At 45.8% G+C, this 22,363-nt stretch overlaps 1 protein-coding gene and 1 long non-coding RNA gene across 2 annotated transcripts; both read right to left on the bottom strand.

The window, feature by feature from the left end:
- Positions 1 to 276: 276 nt before the first annotated feature.
- On the bottom strand, positions 277 to 1,594 carry LOC146424429 (uncharacterized). The gene is made up of 3 exons (XR_014846880.1): positions 1,272 to 1,594; positions 767 to 880; positions 277 to 431 (listed from the first exon to the last, which is right to left on the bottom strand). It is a non-coding gene; the product is annotated as an uncharacterized LOC146424429 (long non-coding RNA).
- A 53-nt stretch (positions 1,595 to 1,647) lies between these two features.
- LOC146424428 (uncharacterized) lies at positions 1,648 to 8,088 on the bottom strand. The gene is made up of 6 exons (XM_085042796.1): positions 7,606 to 8,088; positions 6,576 to 6,920; positions 5,346 to 5,648; positions 4,716 to 4,903; positions 3,063 to 3,183; positions 1,648 to 1,946 (listed from the first exon to the last, which is right to left on the bottom strand). Exons 1-6 carry the CDS (start codon positions 8,054 to 8,056, stop codon positions 1,876 to 1,878), a joined length of 1,479 nt encoding a protein of 492 aa, XP_084898922.1. The 5' UTR covers positions 8,057 to 8,088; the 3' UTR covers positions 1,648 to 1,875.
- Positions 8,089 to 22,363: the final 14,275 nt, after the last annotated feature.

Raw genomic sequence — 22,363 nt, 5'->3', positions numbered from 1 at the left:
AAACATATAAAAATAGACATATAACCCTACACAAATATCAATGTACCTATTTAAAGAGCCATATAGATCAAACTAAGTCAACAGAAATAGATACCTAGAAAACTGTATACATAGGAAATAGAACACACAAAGAACAACATACATATATACACACATATGTAATTACAAACATGTATGTATATATTTACATGCACATATACATAGCAGACATCCATAAATAGAACACCATATGTAAATATAGATATACCCATACAAACATCAATCTACATAGTGAATATCCATATAATTATGACTCTGGATGTGACATTCTATACATCTTAGGTTAGAACTATAAGCAGAGGGATTGCAGGTGCCCCATCTTCACACGCTCTCCCTCCGTCTCTTCCTCCTGTGCAGTGCAGCCTCACGGACAGGTTCAGCAGATGGGACATCTGGCAAGCAAAAAGAACACCGAGTCAATATCAGGATGTTTCCCGTGGCAGCACCTGCACTTCTGTTAGGGAAGAGACAATCTCAGAGCCTCCCCAGGAGGGTTCCAAAGAAAAAGCAGGATGAGTGAGCCAGGCATTGTGAGCACAGCCCTGGCAGGACTGTCCCGCAGCCCTGGGGAGCACAGCTGGCACATCTGGCACAGCTGCCCTGCCCAAGGACAGCTCCTGTGCCAGCTGGGGCAGCTGTGCTGAGCAGCCCCAGTGTGGGCAGTGCCCACGGCCAAAGCCCACGCCACCCTCAGCCCCAGCTGGCCTCACTGGCCCTGTGGCCTCACCCAGGGTCTCAGGCAGCAGCAGCAAGTCCTCATTCACTGCTGTTGCTGGTGGCCTCCAGCTTCTGCCTGATGGCTCTCGTCAGTCTCTGGATATTCTGAAGACATTCAGGGCAGCTGTGGCAAAACTGAACATGCTGGAGTTGGTGGAATGGCCTGGCAGAGCTGCACTCCTGAACCCCTCTGTGCTCCCTGCTGGCTCCCTCCATCCCCTCAGCCCCGCCATGCCCTCAGCAAACCCACAGCACCCCCGAGGCCCTTCAGACCCCCACAGTCCCTTCAGGCCCATCCCGCCCCCTTAGATCTGCCACCCCCTCAGCCTGTGCCACTTCCCTGTCGCTTCAGTCCCACCATCCCCTGCAGCTCTCCCAGAACCCAGAGCCCCACCATTCCCCTCTGCTCCCCCACCCCTCTCAGCCCCGCCATCCCCTCAGCCCCACCAGCACCTCAAGGTCACCGTCCCTTCAGCGTCACCTCTCCTCAGCCCCCTCAGCTCCCTCTGCCTCACCATCCTTCAGCAGCTCCTCACGGGACACCAGCTGCTCCCACTGCTCCCAGGACAGCCAGGGCTGGAACTGCTGCTCCGCCCGGCCCGGCCACCAGCTCGGACCCAGCACGGGAAGAGGGGACAGAGGGGGCACAGGGGGAAAAGCAAGAGATGAAAAGGGAAACAGAGCAGGGAAACAGGTTAGAATGTAGCCTCTACCTGTATAAATATCTGTCTATGTACCTAAATATCCCTATGCCTCTAACTAAATAACTGTGCACATTTATAAATCAAAATCTAAAACGAAATCTAAATCTCAATCTAAATCTAAATCTAAACCTAAATCTAAATTTAAATTTAAATCTAAATCTAAACCTAAATCTAAATCTAAATCTATAAAAATGTAACTCTAGACATACATAAATGGAACTATACAAATCTACAGACGTAACTACATATATATAAAGACAATTATATCACATCTATAACTCTATACACAAATTTAACTCTAGAGATCCAGAATTATACTCTATCACTCTACAAATGGAACTACATAGATATAAAAAGACAACTACAGACATCTATAAATAGAACTATGTACAGAGGGATTCCACCTGTTTGATGTTCACAGGCTCTCCCTTGGTCTCTTCGTGGCACGCAGGGCAGCCCTCCTGGAGAGGTAGATCAGATGGATATCTGCAAAGCAAAGGGAACCCTGAGTCAGTATCAGGCCTTCATGCACGTTTCCCTTTGGAAGGAATTGTACTTCTGTCAAAGACTGCAAAAGATGGCCTGAAAGGCAGGCTCTCACTTGGCAATTTGAGGCCTGCTCTTTAAAGACTAGGAATCACTGCTTTCAAAACTTCGGAAGTTTTGAAGTGTCCCAATAAAGTCGCAGCACCTGCAGTGCAAATGGCACCCAAGAAAGCTTGAAACACAGACAGTCCCAGCTTACACAAAGAACCCAGCCTTCTTCTTTCTCTGTGCTGACACAGACACCTCAGTCCTCACTGAAATGACTGAAGCTGAAGGGTGATGTGAGCTGAGTTATGAACTAGCACTGGCCCTGGCATCTAAGAATGTTGCATCACTGCCCTGTGCAATGAGCAACAGCTGCTCCAACATGACCATCAGCTCTGGCATGAAGAGTTGGGAGAGCAAGACCTCCCTACAAGGCCTGCAGGCTGCACCAGCTTTGCTCAAGAATGCAGATCCAAAGTGCTCTCTCTCCCTCTCTCTCCTATTAGTTCTCACTAATCTGGGGTAATTGAAGTTTTCCCCTTAATTATTGGAGTTGTGATTTGTCATTTGTTTGCCCTCAGAGGTTCTACCACTTGTATTTTTAATGTGTCTCACTATAGCTATCAGCAGACTGGTACTACATTGATTTAATGCCTTGAGACAAAAAGCTTAGCCTTCTACCCTGGCTTTTTTGGGACACTTTTTGCTGCTACTTTTTACTTTTTCACCTGTTGCTTCAAGAGCCAATCAGCATTGCCTCCAGAGCAAACCTATCCATGGACTTGAGCTACAAATTGGGACAGCCAGCTTGGTGACACAACTGCCAGAAGGTCAGCTTTATTCACTGCTCTATTGCTACACCACAGGACACAGGCTCAGTGCCTCTGGACAAGTGTGGAAGGCAGGGCCTGGGGAGCTTGTGCCAGTGCAGTATTTGAACCCAGTTTGGTGCCCCAGGAAGCACCAAGCCTGCAGACAAGAACTCAGCTCTTCTGATCTCCCTTCCTGCCAGAGTCAGGCTCACAGCAGCCATCTCACACCTCTCTCATCCAACGCAGGCTCTCTCCTTACCAGGCTCCTCGGGCTCCAGGGAACTCTTCCTGCTGCTCACGGTGCCAGGCAACGCTCCCTCTGCTGCAGCCTTCTGCACAGGCTCCCCTCCTGAAGACTCAGGGGCAAAACCAATATTGTCCTGAAAAGAGGAACAGAAAGAAAGAAACTCAAAGATCACTCACTATTTTCTGCAGGGACACAATAGGTCAGAGCCTGCAACAGTTCCTTCTCTTGAGGAAGAGAATGCTCTGGAGAACTGGCATGTGCGAGTTTACAGATGACAAAAGGACATCACATTGAGCAATACGATATGGACAATTCCAAAAAATCCCATTCCCCACCTTGAATCTGCCTCTCCTCAATGATAAATCGACAGCAGGCAATGGGTCTGCATATCAAATGAAACAGAGAAATTCTCTGGCAAAGCTGTACAATAACATGCATAAAGGCCTGCGCCAATAGAGAAACTGAACGCTTCAGGCAAGTCTGGGAAGAAGCAAGAGTTAAGAGAAAGTGGATTCCTAAATCAAAGAGGGAATCTGTCAAACACAAGGACTAATGGTCTCTGACTGAATTGCTCTTCAACACAGCAGAAGCCCTTGGGCTTAAAGGAGTCTTTAACCATTTCATGTGCAGCACCAACATTGTCCTTCTCCCCAGTTCACAGCTCATGGGGCCTCAAAACCAACACATCTGCCCCCTAAAGCCTCCAGGGCTCACACACTTTCATCTCCTGCTCCTAACGGGGAAGTCTGAGCCCCAAAGGCCTTCAACAGTGGAGAAGATTGACTTCTCAGGCAGACAGTCCAGAAGCTGCCAAAGCTGACAATGTTGAACGTGCCAGTGACACTGAACACATGGAGGGGGCACTAAGGAAGGAGGCCTGCCAGCTCCTGGCACAGGGATGTGCTCCTCCCTACACAGCCCTGAGCACAACAGCCTCACCCAGGCTGCAGCTTTGTTGGGACTGGATGGGAACACAGGTCTCTTCCCACAGAAATGCCCAACAGGAACGTCACAAAGCTCTGGAACACAGAGAGCAGTACTGGCGAGTTCCCCCAGCTGAGGACTTCCCACATAGAAACTTGACTGGAGCCACCAGGTTACTGACAGGACAATAAAGCTGCAGCTCCAGCACATGGACATGTGCATACATACATATCCAAACATGGCTCTGGGAGTGCCTACACACAAGGCAGGGCTCACACAGTAGCAGCAGCAGCAGCCCAGCCCTTGCTTTGCCTCGGGCTTCCAACCAGAAAGAGGCCAAGCCCACATCTGGTGCCCTAACAGAGGCACCTCTCCCATGCCCCTCCCTGCACGGGAGCCTTTGCCCTCAGTGGCAATTCTCCAAACACTCTTCTCTCAGTTCCCATCAAAGACAGCCTGCTGGAACCTACAAAGCTTCCACTTCATCACCACAAATGCCCCTGCACTAGGCATTCTTCCCAGGAAAGGGACAAAGGAGCACCTGAACTTGGCCAACACCTCTCATCCTCACTAAGGGCTATCCCTGTTTTTCTTCCCTCTTCTTTTGGAAACTTTGCTTTACCAAGCCAATCCTTCCCTGTCCATTCACAGCTCAATTCAAGAAGCCTTTCCTTCTCAGCCATGCAACAACTTTCAAAAGCTCTCAGTCCAGCCCCTTTCACCCCTATCCAATGGAGTTACCTGAGCAAAGGGAGACCTTTCAGGCAGGGAGGAAGAAACCATCTCCTCCAGGGTCTCAAGCACCAGGTCCAGATCCAGAGGTGGCAATTCCTCTTCCCCAGGTGCATTCCATGGCCAGCTGGAGGTCATCCAGGCTGCACAACCAGCAGGGCTAGGCTGAGCATCGGGGGCTAAACTGCTCAGTGGGGCTGCAAGAATGCAAACACATTGCTCAGGCTCCAGAGCATGGCTTTGGGACACAGAGCTCTCTTGCTGCCTTGGATCAAACATCACAGGAACACATAGCAAACTCAATGCCAGAAATGTATTCAGATTTCCCAGGGGATTGGAAGAGTGCTTTCTTCTTCTTAGAAAGTATTTATTCTAATTGATATGGATGTAGATGAAAGCACAGATTGTAAAATTGAGCTACACACACGCTACCCTCAGAACACCCTCCAAACCTAGACAAAGGACAGGAAAACCAGAGAGAGATTGTTTTTGTTTGCAAGGTCCTGCTTCCTAGGAGAGTTGACAATTTCTCTCTGATTCACCCTTAAGATGTACACATGACAGAACACTGTGCAAATATTTTAAACGATCACTTTTCATGTTCTTTTTGAAAAGCAAGGTTAGAAACTCTTTCCCTACCTGATGATGTGTAGGCTGGGGAGTGCTGCTCTGAGGATGTGCAGCTGCTGCTCTCTGGACAGACCACGGAAGTGCTTGGATGGTCTAAGGGAGCCGGCGGAGTGATGAGCTCAGGCTGGCACTGAAATTTGTATGTGCCTGGCTCCTCTGATGAAAGCCCAAGACGTTCAGAAGTGACAAACACTTTCCTGGGAGGTGCTGGGAAAGCCTCACACTCCTGAGCAGCTGCACTGGTCCTGGATGGGCCTGGAGACAGCTCTGAATCCTCAGGTGAGACAGCACCAACGTTCTGGCACGAGGGAGCTGTGTAGCAGGGAAGAAAAAAGGAAGCAAAGGGAAGATGGGGTCAGTATTGGTCCTTGGGTGTGTTTGTCTTGGCAGCAACTGCACGTCTATCAGCGCAGAGAAAAGCTCTGATCCTCGCAAGCAGGGTGAGAAAGAAAAAAACAAACCCCAATGTATTCTGGGGCTTTGCAGCAACCAATTCCCTGTCTGTCTAGCTCTCCCCTGGTCGTTCAACCGTCTGGGAGAACAGTCCCACTGCAATTCCTTCTTGGCAGGAAGCAACTGCCAAAAATCCAACTGCCATGTTGTTTCCCCTCTGCTCCAAAGGGGCACAACAACTTTAGCAGCACAGCCTTTTCTATCTCCCCATCAGCTTTTGGAGTTGGCTGCTTCTGAGTTTCTCATAACAACAGACCACTGAAAGTGGATTCAGCCAGCAAGAGCCCAGGTCTACAGACCCACACACGCTGAAATTAACCTGGGAGTTTATTGTAAAAAGCAACCTTGTGGGTGAGGCCGTATTCTGAAGCAGCAACTCTTCTGGGGCACACAGAGCTCATCTCAAGGGCACAGCTTGACCTACAGGACAGACCACCTCAAAAATCTGCAATATCCTATCACCGTCGCCAGTTTGCCTTCATTCAAAGAAAGAGGGGAGTTCACCTAACACTGACCACTTGTCAGGCAATATTTTTTGCCTCACACTCACACCTCAGCAGAGAGGCTGTCTGGAAAATACCCAGGAGATGCTCCAAATTGGGAGAAAGGACAGGAAAAGTAGACCAAGAACTCCTTGCATTCAAGGTCCCTATTCCTAGTCAACGTGACACTTTCCACCTGATTCTCACTTGAGATCTACCCATGACAGAGCACACCGGAAAAATACTTCCAACAGTCACTTGCCAGGAGCTGTATGAAAAGCAAAGGTAGAGATTCTTCCCCTACCTGATGGACTGGCGGCTGGAGACTGCTGCTCTGAAGACATGCAGCTGCTGCTCTCTGGAAAAGCCCTGGAAGTGCTTGGATGGTCTGTGTGAACCAGGGGAACCACGAGCTCAGGGTGGCGTTTGGGTTCCATGCAAACCCGTTGAAGGCTGAAAGGCTTGAGTGTAAACACGCGTGTGCCTCGCTCCTCTGACGAATCCCCAAGAATTCTACAGGTGACAAACACTTCCTTGGGAGGTGCTGGGAAAGCCTCACACCCCTGAGCAGCTGCACTTGTCCTGGATGGGCCTGGAGGCAGCTTTGAATCCTCAGGTGAGACAGCACCAAGGTTCTGGCACAAGGGAGCTGTGTAGCAGGCAGGGAAGAAAAAAGGAAGCAAAGGGAAGATGGGGTCAGTCTTGGTCCTCGGGTCTACATTTCCCTTGGCTGCAACTGCATGTCTATCCACGAAGGGAAAGTCTCAGCTCCTCTCAAGCAGGGCGAGAAAGAAAAAAACGCCCACACCTTCCGGGGCTTTGCAACAACCAATTCCTCGCCCGTTCAGCTCTCCCCTACTCGTTCAACCGTCTGGGAAAACTGTCCCGCTGCAACTCCTTCTTGGCAGGAGGCAACTTCCAGAAAGCCAACTGCCAGGTCTTTTCCCCTCTGCTCCAAAGGGACAGGAGGCTCCCTCCGGCTGGGTCTGACCACGACCGAGCCCTGGGCTCACTCGCACTCACCTGGGGAGAGCTCCCCAGGCATCCCCAGCGCCGGGCAAGGAGCAGCGCCGGCCACGGCGCAGGGCTGCGCCAGCTGCAGGCGGAGCGGGCCACGGTGCTGGGAGCGCAGCCCCGGCAGGACTGTCCCGCAGCCCCCGGCAGCCCGGGGAGCACAGCCGGCACAGCACAGCCGGCACAGCTGCCTTGTCCAGGGACAGACAGCCCCCGGGCCAGCCGGGGCAGCTGCCCTGAGCAGCCCCAGCACGGGCAGCGCCCGCGGCCAAAGCCCTCGCCACCCTCGGCCAAAGCCCGCAGCTCCCGTCCCGTCTCACCGGCCCCGCGGAGCTGCTGGAAGCGGCTGGGCTGGCGGCTGCGCACCTCCAGCCCGGCCGCCAGCCGCTGCCTGTTGGCCTTGGTGCGGCGCTTGATGTGGAGCAGGAGGTCGGGGCGGTCGCGGCGAAAGTTGGGGTTGGTGAAGTGGAGCCAGGCGCCAGGATCGCCCGGCACAGCCGCGCCAAACCAGCCCGGCACCTTCTGGAACCCGTACAGGTTGAGCTGGCGCACGAAGCTGCCGAAGCGCGTCGCTTTGAAGGTGTCCGGGGCCGTCCCGAGGGCGCCGGCCGGGCTGAGCAGCTCCCGCTCGAAGAGCGAGCGCTCGACGAGCAGCCCCTGCGCCAGGCTGTCCCAGCGCACGGAGCGGACGCGGGGGCTGTTCACCAGGTACCACAGCCTGGCGGGGAAGGTGCTGGCGTTGAGCCCGGGGGGCAGCGGGGGTCCCTCCATGCCGGGGTCGCTCGCCGACTGGCGCCACAACGCCTCCGCGCAACGGCCGCGGCTGCACCGGCGCCGCGCGGCCGGAGGGGGAGGCCGCGCGCGGTCCCAGCGCGGGGACTCGGCGGGGCCGAGCGACACGAACGAGGCGCCGCGGGCACAGCGCGGCCCTGGCGGCTGGCGGGGCGCGGCCGGGCGGGGGAAGGTGCGAAGCCGTTCTTGCTCTGGGTCGGCTCGTCCTTCGTGCTTTGCTTTGCGGCACAAGCCACCGAGGCTCGCGCAGCAAGGTGCAGAAAGGGGTGCGAGCTGAGGAATCCCGTGGGAAGCTGTTCGTGTGTGTCAAGTGAAAGCCCGATTGCTCGCCCTCCTGCGTGGCTGAAGGGAGGAAGAAGATGTTCCACTGAGTAGCTTCTCTGTGTTGCTTGGGGTTGCTAACAGAGTTGTCCGCTTCCAAGCCGGCAGGTCAAACGGGACGAGGGCAAAGGATGGAGAGGAGACACTTGAAGACTTTCTTTTGGCCTCTTGTCCAGCCAGCTGGCTGCTTCTTTCTCGCCGGCTCTGCCTGCCTCTGGTAGATTTTGCACATTTATCACTCTTTGGAGTCAGCAAGGAGCAGCAGTTTGGTCAGCACTGGCATCAAAGCTAAAATCCTGCCCTGTGGAGGGATGCTGCTTTAGCCAAAGAATTAATGGCCTACAGTTTTACAGTTCAGTTGTGCCGAGCCTATGCTCGTGTCTCCCCAAGAAGCTGTGCCTGTTTCTTTCCCCGGGAATCATTTATTCTCTTCTTTTTTTCCCCCATCTGGGCAGAGTAACGATGCAGAATCCCTCCTGCAGCCCAATCTTTTCAATGCAGGCTGACAAAGGAGATCTTAAAATGGTATATGTTTTGTATCACTTGTGGGTCTCTTTCTATTAGGTTTTCTGTTGAACTGGAGACGCTTTCCATAGCAAGAAAAAGCAGACCTATTTCCTCCTTTATTTTATTTTTTTTAAATGTCTTTACATCGTTTAACCCTGAGGGCTCATGTGAGCGTGTTTGGTGGTACGGCATAAGCTCATGCCACATACAGAGGATGTTGTCCTTCCATCTGGCTTGTGTTGAGCTCCAGCTGACACTGCCTTGTCTTGCCTTCCTTCCAGGTGCCTTTGTTAGGAGCCCAGCTGTGTCACCTCAGCCCATGACTTGTGGATGCCATGCTGACACAAGGACTGTTGGTCTCATCGGGTGCTGGAATAGTCTTCTGGATGGAATGCTTCCACGATGCCCTGTGATCTCTTGCTCTATGTGTGCTTGCTTTCTCAGCAGAATTGAAACCCACTACCTAGAAAGTCTCTAATCAATTCACCTGAAATAGCTTGAAAGAGTACCTGAGTTCTGAGTGATCCCCCTTGGTGGGATGGGGTGTCTTTCTCTAAACACAGTGTAACAACCCTCATGAAAATCATCTGAGCGACTGTATGATGATAAAATTTCCAATGACTTGGCAGAAAGGAGAAGACAGGAGTTGAGAAAAGAACTTTCTTCATGGTTCGTGGCCATAATGTCCAATAGCCACTGCAGCAAGAATTTGAGATAAACACAGAAGGGAGACATTTGTTCCAGGGTGGCAATCATTCCAGCCCTGGCCGAGATGAGATCTGCTTCCTACATCGTGGGTAGTGCATCTGCACAAAAATTCCCACCGTGGCAAACGGTGTGAAAGGAAGCAATGGCACACATGGCTATCTGCAGTCAACCAAATAGTACCCAAGTTATGGGACAGATGGCATCTGTGACCACCAAGGAGCACCGAAGCACCTCCTCTTCTACGGTACTTGGAGGGTTCGATGGGCAGGGCCCAAGTGCACCAGTAGGGTTGAGTTGCTGAGCATGTGCACAGTTCCCTCCAACGCCTCGTGTTCCTGGTACCTGTACATCACACTGTCTCCTCTTCAGAAGATGCAGACTGTGAAAAGAAGGGTGTTTCCAGAAGCCTGTGTGCCCAGAGAGACTGAGTTCCGGGGAGCAGCTGGATGTTTCTGCACATCATGGAAGGGGATTTGCAGAGGACTCAAGCCTTACCACAGGCAAACACTGCCCAGCTGTTCTCAGGCCACACTTTGCTTTGGGTTTCAAGTTGGTCCAGCTCCTCTGTTAGGATGGTCCTGAAAACACAAAGGAAGCATCTCAGAACTGGTGCTCACTTTCCAGAAAAGAAGGAAAGAAACCCAAACCCAACCAAGTTTCTAAACCAGGGGTTTTTTCAGAGATGAATTGCAGCCCCTATGCAGTTTCTTCTCACTGGGAAACTTGCCTAAAACCAGGACATGACATGTAAAGGCCACCTAGTCTCTTCTGCTTCTTGTGCAGTGTTGCTGAAATACTTAGTGACCATATTTCCTTCACAGTCCAAGGCACTTTCTCCAAGTCTCCAAGTTGGAGCCTGGTGACATGAAGAGTCTGACAAAACATCCTGTTTGTTGCCTGGCACTTTGTGGGATAGGCACACCATTAATGCATGGACTTAAGTATCCAAATGAGCAGTGGGTTACCATAGGGATGGCTGTTCCCCTTCTTCTGATTAGACCATGAAAAGTTTTTCTTTTGCCACATCAGGGAAGCTGAAATTTGGAGACTGCTGGGAGACAGAGCTGCAGGTGGCTCCCGTCTGCCCAAAAAAGCATTTTCATTGCAATCCATTTCTGTATGCATCTTAATGTTTATGTGTTGAACACAATGTTCCAAATGTTTATGTCCTTACCTGAGGAATAACTGATGGATTTCCTCTATTTTCTTCCACGTACCATTGTTTCCAAGAACAGGACAAAAAGCTTGAATATTTCTGTTCAATGGAAGCTGTGTTTAAGGGACCAACAAGCACTGCAGAGATTCCTTTCATGTAATACTCCTAGGAGAGAGTATAGTTACTTACTACAGCAAAGTCTCTCTTCCAAATAGCCTTGTTGCTCAGTGGTTGCTCAGAGCCCTGTCCCACCTGTCCTGGAATGTTTCCAAGGATGAGCACCTAGCAGCTCTTGGGGCAACCTGTGCCAGTGTTGCACCATGCTCCCCATAAACAAGTTCTTCCTTGCACCTAATCTGACTCTTTACCCTTTATGTATTAGAAATATTACCCCATGTCCTATTGCAAGTGGCCCTGTTAAAGAAGGTGTCCCCCACATCTGCAGGAGTGACTTTGAAGAACTGGAATGTGGCAATAAAGTGTCCCTGGAGCCTGTTCTTCTCCAGGCTGAATATCCCCAGCTCTCTCTGCATTTCCTCAGAGGAGAGGTGCTCCATCCTGTGATTGTTTCTGTCGCCCTGTTTTGTCATTTGGTGGGGTATACAGTTTTATCAGATGGCAAAAGAGTTGAAGTAGAGCAATGCTGGGTACAGAGGCGTGAAATGATGGTGGAGGAACCCGAGGAAGGCAGTCCCAGCCCAGTGGTCAGAGATTTGGCTGTGGGAAGGAGGGGCTGTGGGGAGCTCACTGTGAGCCTGTGAGGGGCCCTGGCTTGTGCCCTGTGCCCCACCCGTAGAGGTTTCTGCCACCCAACCAGGGACAGCTGAGAGGGACTTGTCCCAGCCCCATCTGCTGCCTGGCACGGTCAAGCAGACGGGAAGTGCCCCAGGCTGTGTGGCAGAGAGGGAGCTGCAGGACAGAGTGCCACTGGGCTGTCCCTGCTGGGAAGGAAGGTGCCAGCCAGCACAGGAGGGGCAGGGGATGGAAAGGTAGACACTGCTCTGTCTCCCTGTGGAGATCAGCACAGGGCCTGTCTTTCAAAGACAGGGACCTATGCTGGAGTTTCCTCAAAGGAACAAACCCTGGGCACAGAAAACACCATTTTGGGAGCACCAGCAGGACTAAAATCCCAGGAAGATGAAGGCCCCTGGATAAATGGATGAGTGGGATTCTGGGCCAGGTTTGGCTGTGATGGCAACGTCCTGCACATGAAGATGGAGGTGCAGATGGTCCCATTAGGCCTCTTTCTGCATCTTTCTGGGAACCAGAGGAATCCTGATTGATCTGGGGAAGCAGTGAGCTTGGAAATAATGATACATTGTTTTTTCTTGTTTTTGTTTCCTTTGGGCAGCATCCGTTTATAACATCAGCCATGCCTGTGTCCAGCCTGATGCCAGTGACTGTGGCAGTGAAGATGATGAAGGAGGAGAAGAGAATGGGAATATCCCATCAAATATTTAAGCTCCACATCTAGCTTAGAATAGGGTTGTAGGATAGTATTCATCAGTAGGATTTCCTACTAGATTAGGATTAGGATTTTAGATTAGGATTTTAGAGTAGGATTTTAAATTAATAAAGTTTCTAAAACCCCAACTCTTCTGGAAGATTCCCTTCCTTCTCACCCTTTGAGAATTGTCCGTTGTTCCATCACGGTTGAAAGTGACATTTCTGGATTCTTTGCTATGGTTTGAAAGTGGGGAAGGCTCTTCTTCATTCATCCACTCCAGACCACACTGCCTTTGGAATATGGCCCTCTGGCCTGTTTTTGTCCAGCCGTGGTACTTCTAGTTGAGGCAGAAAGGGCAGCAGCTTTTGCAGGCAAAACTGAAGGAGGAGTGGGGCAGCCAAAACATCCTGTGCCGCTGCAGGCCTTCAGCTGTGACTGGAGAACATTTGGGTTCCAGCCAGAAAGAAAACACAAACTGACTATTGAAGCTCTTCTGCTCCCTTCCAAATCAGTTCACTACTCAACCACAAGCCTCAGGCACATCCCCTATTCCCTCTCTCCCAGGCAATTAGTATTTTCTTTACTAATTTCTGAAGGAAAGACGTAATGTGGCTTCACTCAGCAAAAGCACTTGCAGAGCATATTGACAAAATGCTTGTATTTGATTTCCAGAAAAGGAAGGAAAGGTGTTGGGAAAATGTTTAAGTGTAACACACTGTGCTTAGTCATGCGAATTCCTTTAGTTTTAACAGAGAGTGCTGAGCCCTGTATTCCCTCATTGCAGTGATTAATGTGTGCAAGTGGGTATCTTAGCCTTGAGAATAAAGAGAGTGGTCCTGCTAAGAAGGTAGCTGGAGTGCATTCAAGGGGAGGAAACTGGTTTTAGGAGGCTCTTGATGACAGAAGGCGAGTTTGAGGCATGGGATATTCCCGCAAGGATTGTGTCAGGCACCAGAGCTGTGTCTGAGGCCCTGCTGTATTTGCTCCATGACAAGACAGTGTATTGTTGTATTGGTTTGAAAACAAACCAGTGGGAGATCACAAGTCAAGACTGAAATTAAAAAATAAGTGAAATAATACAAGGAAAAAGCACTGACAAAGTCAGATACAACCTAACACCCTGTTAGGGTGGTGGTAGCAGTCCAACTGAAGTAGTTCAGTTGAAGCAGTGATCCTGTGAAGGTCTAGTCTCCAGCTGAAGATCCAGTGGTAGCTCTGGTCCTCTGGGAACCCAGTAGACAGGGCTAGCTCAGGCAGTTCCAGGGCCAGGTTATATCCAGGTGGGAACACCTTGTTCCTCCCTCCTGGGCAGAGTATCCCACAATGGGGTGAGATAAGTCCATGAGTCACACGGTGGGTCCCTGATGGCCCATTGCCTGTCATGTGGGGTGGATCATTAGCAGGTGATAGCAGCTAATGGCCCACAGCTGGTGGTAATAGAATACTTAACTACATCTATATTGCAACCTAGGACATCTGCCCAGGCAAAACTATGATTCCATTCTGAGAATGTTTTGCCAGGTAAGTCTTAAGCATGATGAGCATCTAACCACCTTCTCCAGGTACCAACTGGTACCTGTAGGAAAGCTTAGCTGTAGGAAAACGGCTAAGACCGTCCACTCTGCTGGATCAGCCCAAGGCGAGATTAGAGCCTTTTAAGCAGGAGCCTCTTATTCTGGGTTTATGTGTGTAAGAATGGTAGGGCTCACAGGCAAACTTCCAAGACAGGTATCAAGATTTTGTTGCAGCAAAGTGCATGCAGGCTACACATGCACACTACGTGTCTTAAGGAAATGACAATAATTAACTACAATTTTGAAAATGGACAGAAGGAGCCCAGTTGGGGTAAACTCTAGTGGAGCATACTATGTGCAAGGAGAGAAAGGGACTCTTGAGCAGTTGCTCTCAGACTGCACCAGCATCTAGCTCAAATATTTCAGCCATCTGGAACAAACAACTTTACTCAGGCTTTGCCCTGAGCAAAGTTTGGATCTTTCTCCAAATCCTTACCACATGAGTAAGAAGACATTCCACTCATACCAAACTGCTCACTTAATTCCCAGCTGTACTTCAAAAGGAAGAAGGCAGAAAATGTTGCTCAGAAAGCAAAGAGCAGTACAAAATTACCTCTCAGGTAATTTGAATGTTGTAGCAGAAGACAATGAGGTTCACTTATGTTTTGGAGAAGTCTATGTGTAATTGCAAGGAAGTTAATTTGCACTTGCTGTAGTAAGTGCTAATTCTGGAAAGAAGAATCTGATCATCTGTCTCCTGAAAACTCTACTTAATCTTTGCATGTTATAGGCAACAGTAACATATGTTACATGTATTGGCACACTGAATATTTTTAACTGATTTGAAGACATAGATATATTAAGCTTTCTAAAAGGAGATGTGCATTTTCCTCTCTCTGGAAGCCTTTTCAAGTGAGTGTGAACTAAGGGACATCTCAAAAGCCTTCTTTTCCTTCTGTCTGTATTTGCAAAAATAAAGAAATCAGGATACAAAATGCTCATACTATGCAGGCCCAAGTTCTAGTAATAGATTGATTCATACACTGATTATTAATTAGGCAAGTGAGTACTAGGCATTTGGTACTTCTCTCTAAAATCATCAGTCTGAATTAATAAAAAAATGTCATTCAAATACTACTACTAGTGATACAGTTTAGGTGTAAAAGCTGACAGCACAGCTGGTACTGTTTCATGAGCTCTTAATATCAAGCTGTCCTGTGTTTCTTATCATAGACAGCTACAAGCTGGAGCATCTGTATTGCTGTATGGTACCAGAGATTTCACTGTGATCACAAAATAATTTCTCATCTGCTGCTTTAATTCTCTTTTAGCAGAACAGAGCATCTCCTTTAGTTTCTTGCTTTGGACTCATGAAATATCCATGCTGTGTAGTGTGACTGCTGAGATATCTTGTTTTAACATAGATCAAGAGCTATGAATTTTCAGTAATATTACTTTGTTGTTTCTGCAAAGCTACTAAAAAAACCAAAGAGAATAATATGCTGTTTCTCCTTGAGTGTTTACAACAAGCTGCTTAGAAACAGAATTGAATAGATAAAATTAAAACAGTAGGAACTTTTTCCCATGTATAAGGCAAATTGCTGAGAAGTCATTGAAGGCATTAGAACTACCATTAATGTGTCGACAGTTACATCAGTCCATTACTGGCTTGTTGCTTACAGGAAAGGGAAAAAGAGCAAATATCAAGTTAGAAGAGAAGGTGATCTCCATGAAAAAGAAATGGGTTTCAGCTCCCATTTGTTTATTAAACAAAACTTAAACTTTCTGAAACTTTTAGGATAAGGTACTGTATTAATACCCTTCTGTGAGGAAAAGGGAAAGATAGGGATCCCACAGTAACAAGAAGCCAGACATGCTGAAAACAATTAATACATTTTTTAATTGCCTCTCTCCAATCCAACTTCCATCTCACTGAAAATTCTGTGCAGCTCAGACAAAGGTATTGTTTCTGCTCCATGCTTCCTTTGGTACAGAATATCAGAAAACACAAGAAAAATGCACCACCACAGATTTTGTAACAACTGGGTCTTGCACATCCATCCATGTTAAGCATCAGTCTCCAGCAAATGAAGATCACTTCCTATTTCCTCTTTTCTCTCTTCAAAGGATGTTTTATTACCTATTTCTCATTCACAGACATCTTGCAGGCTTTCAGAACAGACTATCACGTATTTCCATATAAGTGGTCACACACACAAGCATGTTAAAGTCATCGGTGGCAGCAGCACTGGAGTTAGGCATCCCATGGACTGCTCTGGTGTGAGTGCATTGAAGCACTGAAGACAAGAAATCCACTACAGTGTTAAGAACTAACAGCTTCTATGGAGTGAGTGTACCAGCCAAGATGAAGACGTAACAAAAAAATGGTACAAAAGACATTTAAGACAGAGTTTATGAAAAGAATCCAAAATAGGGAAAATCCACACCAAGTTTGGGGATTGTGAAAGTGTTGCAAATAGCAACCTCCTATTGTTCCTTTCAGACCAGGGGCACAAGGGAGAATTAAGTGTCCCAACTCTTCTGGAAATGAAACCTTTCTTTGGGCAGCCACATGTCATATTGGAGGTCTGTTTCTTAAACATAAGACTTCACATCTCCATTGCATGTTGCACCCTCTGTTCAGAAGAACAGAGTATCTAGTATTTACTAGTATCACTGGCTCCAAACAGTGAAACATACCAAATATTCTTAAATTAAAATCTTTTATAAAAGGATAAATTCCAGGTAATTTTCATTTGGTTAAGACCACAACTATGTTCTGTCCTTCCTATCCCTGGACAGACTCTTTTATACTTGCTGTGATGCTTTCACTGGTCTGATTCAACTTGCCAACCTGACAGGAAATATTTTTTGCTGGTTGGATTTTCTGGCAATATGCTGGTTAGAGAAAAGGGACTGAAGATGCCTCTGCTTCATATTTATTGGTAACACTAGATGGTTAAAACCAGTTCAAGCTCCAACATTCAACTGTATTTAAAATAGTACATAATCAGTCACAGTACAGTGAAAGAGATTCTGATGTAAAAAGAATATTGGTTTTCTATGAAAACACCTTAAAATCAACAAACACATATTCATTTCCAAAAAAGAATGGATCTTTAAAATTAAAGTGTGGGTCTGCTTTAATGTTTAAACTCTTTTAGTTTATCTTTGCAAGGTATGAAAATTTAGTCCTAAGAACCAGTTTCTTACCTTCATTGTTTCACTGAGGTGATGTTAATAACCCAGCTATTAATTTATTAATAATAAATCCCAGTAATCATGGCAGATGGGCAAATTAAAGAACACTGCTGGGGTAATTTTAATAAGTGGCACATTTCCTTACAAAAGTAACATTCTTGTCAGAAGAAAGAAATTGCTTGATTTCTGAGATACCAAATGACATCTGTTTCTGTCATACTAGTGAGCAGTGAACACTCAAGCAAGTACCAATTGCTACTTTAAAATAAAGCTGTTTGTACAGAAGGGGAAAAATTCAGAGTTAGTGTGAAGGCAGTTGAGTCCCTGCCTGGACTGTGCTCTAGGCAAAAGATCTGAACCTGTTGTTCCAGGCAGTTTTTATGCCTACCTTCAGGATAGGCTCTGCCACAGAGGATTATTTTAATGTTATATTATTGTATTTCATAGAAGTGAAGGGCTTTCACAAACATAACAGTGTGGTCTGGACTGGAGCAGGCAAAGGTGCTGCCACCCAGCCTGGACCAAATTTTGCAATTTAGAAGGTAAAAGAATCCTTTGTTCTCACACATGATGCAGCAGTGATTAAGTTTCTTTCTAGACAAGAATGAGATCTTGGTAAAAAGTTGCAGGTTCACTTCAATTAAGTCCATTGCCTAGAAATGTCTTCTTTACTAAAAAATAGTTAGGTGTCATTCCAGCAGCTAAAGAAAACTTTGAAATACACTGCTCAGGGCTCAAATATGCTAGTTGTTAGTAAGAGAAAAAGGAATGGAGAGGTTCACACATGGTTTCCAAACTTACTCAGGATGCTCTGCTAGGCTGCATCTCCTTTCACCTTCCCACATCCTTCAGCTCTCCTACTGAAGAAACTCTGCTAAAGATGTAGCAAGCTTAGATTCTCTAAGCTTATTCACAGACAAGCTAATTAATTTCTTCCCAAAGAATCCTCTAAAAATTCATAGCTTCTACGTTTTTGAAGACAAAGCCCAACAGAACCTATCTTTCCTCTCAAAGAATAGGAACCCCCCACAGACCCCAAAACTGCTTGGACCTGTCTACACCCTGCAAGATGCACCAATTCCTCCACACCCCTTCCGTCCACACCTCACTTCCTTTGTGTGTCACCAAGGTTCTTAGTGTAAGATTAGTTTAGAGAAAAGGTATCATCACTCTAGGAAAGTATATTCCTTCATATGAGCTTTATTTGATACAGCAATTTGTAAAAATAAGAAAACTGAGATGTTAACAGATTTTGTGCCAGCTCCATAGTGTTCAGGGTGTCACAGATGCTGTAAGAATGTATGCTGTAGTCTACTCTGCCAAAGTAGACTGAGGAGAAACACACAGGAAAACCACAGCTTTGTAGACCAGCAGCAGAAGGGTGGTGCTTTGGTTTTGTTTATGATTTTGTTGGTCTTTGGTTTTTTTTGGTTTTTTTCTTTTAACAAAGAGAAATAAGGTTCAAGAATGTGAGAAAGTCCTGAAATTAACTGTCTCATGACCAAACAAGTGCAACACTTAGTACATGATTCATCCAGAGATAGTCAGCATGTTTAGGCATAGATGCAACGGGTTAAATTCTTTAACATTTGAATTTAACAGCTGAGAAACTATGCAAAAGTGTACACATATTAGTGTCAGGAATTGCATGAGGAATCTCTAAATCCCTGTTTAAAATCAAAGTGCACACTCATCTCTTTTCTGCAAAGAACAATACACAGTACTTGGTGGTATATGGTGTATGTAGTACATGCTAGTTTTATTTAATTGGGTTGGCTCAGGCTGTATGTGGTCACTCCATAAACTAATAGTGTGGGGAGAGGAATATTAACACAGAATTAACTTTTCCAGGCATGCACAACTTTTAAGTCAGAGCTGTCTGGTAGCTCGCAGTCAATTTTTCAAAGAATAAGTCAATTGTACCCAGAGAGTAAGCAAGAGCTTGCACGCAGCAGTTTCTGATGCTGACTCTATTTTCCACTTTATACAGAAGGAACCTGTTTTGATAAGCACCTCAGCTGTGGAAAGGTGGAATTTAAATGAAATACAACCAAATCCTTGGACTTAGTCCTACAAGAAAACCTCTGAGCATGCGCAAATCTCATTGATGTCAGCAAATATGTTGAGCCCTTTATAGCACCTGCTTGCCCAAAATCACTGGAGCAGTCCCCTTCTATGGGTGCCATCACTTGACTCTGGGAGGTGAGTGGTTTCAACCACAGCAAAAATGTGTCATTTTCATGTTGCTAGGAAAAGGCAGAAATTCAGGATTTCTCTATTACATGAACTCTGTCACAGCAGCAAAAGAAAGACCATTAAAATCAACCTCTTTGCAAAAGAATCATACTGCTGAAATAGTTTCAGTCTTTTCCTTGAATGTAAAATTATGTTCCATTGCAAGTTACCACTTCCATCACCCAAGCTCAGAATGAGTGACGTGAAACACATACTTGTTTACAAGGTCTGGAAATTTGTGTATTATCCCCACTGAATAGATGCCTATGCACTTGACTGGTTTATTCTTGTTCCCCATCAACATCTGCAGAAATGGAAACAAAGCAGTTTGACTAGATATATAGCCATTCACAAGTCACCAGAGATGTTCATATGTGTTTGCTTGTTAATGGGGGTTTTTATTATTTAAGCTATGAAAATCAGATACACTAAAGTATCAAAGGATTACATCTTTACCATTTAAAAAAAATTATTAACCTGTTTGGAAGATATATTACATGTTACATTACATCCAATTACACGTCATTTTATAAGTCCTCTTGGGTTTATATGGCTTATTTCTTAAATGCTAGTGATCTGAAAACAAAATTGTGCTGCAGGAGGTTTTTTAAATACAGCACTATAAAAATTATTTCATTTTCTACACAATACATAGAAATTTATGTGAAGTTTAGAGAAAAAGTTGTAAATAAATTATGTTTTGATGTAATTAAGTGCTGGCCTCAGCTACCCATCTTGAGTATCAGACTCAGAAATATCTGTTGGTTCTCACTGTGACAAAACCTACAGACACGCCCCTGACCTAAATGTGATTTTCCTTTTCTCCTACAATGCAAACAAACAACATTCATCTCAGTCATGTCTCTTTTGTTTTCTTTTTTCCCCAATGGCAAGGAAGTCAAAGGTAATATCAACACTCATCATCAGCCAGTAAAGTCCAGGCTGGTTTAGGTAGAAGTTGCGTCAGTGAAATGGATTGATTGAATAGGATTTATATGCAAATTTTGAAGCAGCCACATGGAGTATGGTGGACTCAAAATAGGACAGACAAAATTTTTGCTATCTTATTCTGACATAATGTGGCAATGAAAAGCATTACCTTGAGTCTACATGCATAATTTTCACTGTCAGGCATTGTGGCAAAAAGATAGAGCACAATCTTTCAGTGACAAGATCCCTTCAGATCCTCATCATTATGTGTTACTAGGACCCAGAAAATTATTTGCAAGCAAGCTGTCCAGTGAATTTAGCATTTTTGTCTGTCCTACTTCCAACAAAGATATTCACTATACAAACATATTTGTCATTTCCCAGAACCAGACTGGCAAAGGCAATCTAATAGCTCCCACCTAACTCAGCTGGCCTCAGCTGGTCAGAAGACCATAACCCTTTCCAGGCCCTTCCCCAAATTACTTAACTGCCAAATGTCAGCTGCTGTTCTTCTCTAACAAGGAAAGAAAGAGTGCATCAGAGATAGACATTTCTTACAAGCAAAGTCAGAGTATGTGACAAACTTCTACTCATCGTAGAAATTAATAATCCCTGCTTATTAAAGGGAGGGGTTTATAACAGCAAGTTGCTATTGCTTTTAGTTTGTAAGAGATGTTTTAACCACAGAAAAGAAACCACATCCTTGGAGGCTTTCATCTTAGCAGAACAACTTTCTCCTCCTTACAATCACAGAAATAAATCTATTTTCTCTACATCTCATCTGTTAACCGGATGCAATTGTTGAGGCCTCTTCTTGAGGTCTCACATGACCCATATACACTGGTAGTGAAGAAAATTTGCTCAACCACTGAGTACCAGAGTACCTCCAAAAGCCACTCAACTTGCTAAATGATTTCCTTTCTTAACAGGTTTGGGACAAGTTTCCTTGAGGGAAGGGGCAGAACTTTTTTAGTACATTTAACACTCAGTCTTGGCAAACAGAGAGGGCAAACTGTTGAGTCTAAGATCACCTATGCAAAAACAATGTACCAAACCTTTTTATCAATGGAAAAGTGATGTTGCTTCAGTCTGTACAGGTGAGGGTTCACACATGTTTTCTTTTGAAATCATGTGACATGAAATGGAAGAGATGTCCGAGGTTACTGCCTCCTTATGATAACAATAACCAAATCCTTGGATTCTATCACAGCCAGACAAATTATGACTGAGTACATGAGCTCATGTTAGAAGGTGACAATGACAATAAAGACACCCTGCTTATCCTTCACTGGAAATTGTGGGCCTGGAATAGAGAATAAAAATTACACTGACTTCCAAAGAGTTCCCAAGTCCATACCTACAGCCAGTTCCCCTGTCCTTTACTTAAAAGACTTATGACACAATTCATAGAAATAAAAGGTTCCAGATAAATTTGTTGTGAATGAATACTTAACTTTTCTCCTTTGTTTATCTCTTATGGCACCATATTGTGTGCTAGAACTGCATTAGCCAAGAAATACGGCAAATGTGCTAGCCTATGATTGGAAATGGAAGGGTCAAATTCCATTTTTTTGAAGCCAGTCAGGTAAGCTAAAATTATCTGATTTCTTCTGGTATTCTCTGGGCAAGTTAATGGTATTAAAGCCAATGATTCCTCGTTTATTAAAATTCATTGGTTTTCACTTTGTAGTTCAGTAGAATCCTCATTGATATAATGGTTGGCAACTGATAATCAGAAATAAAATAATTAATTAATACAGCTATTTAACATGTTCAGCATTTTTGCCCTGACACTTAAGGTCCAAGTCTGCTCTCAGGCTCTCTGAGAGAATCCCATAGATTTTGGTAGTATTCTACCGACTTTATATTACAGGTGATAATAACAATTTTTAGTTTGCAGTTTGCTCACCTGAATTATTTACCTTTTTTTCGGATGATTTTCTGACTGTTTTCTGCAACTTCCTTAGTTAAGCTTGTTAGAAACACTCAGTGAGATTCACTGTGGATTTAAATAATAAGTCATGCTTCCAGACACGGCTTTATTTATCTAATAATTACTTCTTTTTAAATCATTCATGTGAGTAATCATAGTAAAACAAATTCATCGCCTGCAAGTGAACGCATCTACCTCCATTCTGCCTAGAGTCTTTACATTCTTTGGTGTCCTGAAAAGAGATTTGAGTTTTACTACACATTGAGATAAAGAAACATCTCCTACACACTCTGCTGTACATAAAGGAAATAGGTGCTATTCATGTAAAGTCAGC

Source organism: Lichenostomus cassidix, chromosome Z (assembly GCF_008360975.1).
Source record: "Lichenostomus cassidix isolate B80296 chromosome Z, HeHo_3.0, whole genome shotgun sequence".
In the NCBI taxonomy this organism is placed as follows: Eukaryota; Metazoa; Chordata; class Aves; order Passeriformes; family Meliphagidae; genus Lichenostomus; species Lichenostomus cassidix.
The sequence above is the reverse complement of the archived record's forward strand: the minus strand, read 5'-3'. Positions and strand labels throughout refer to the sequence as shown.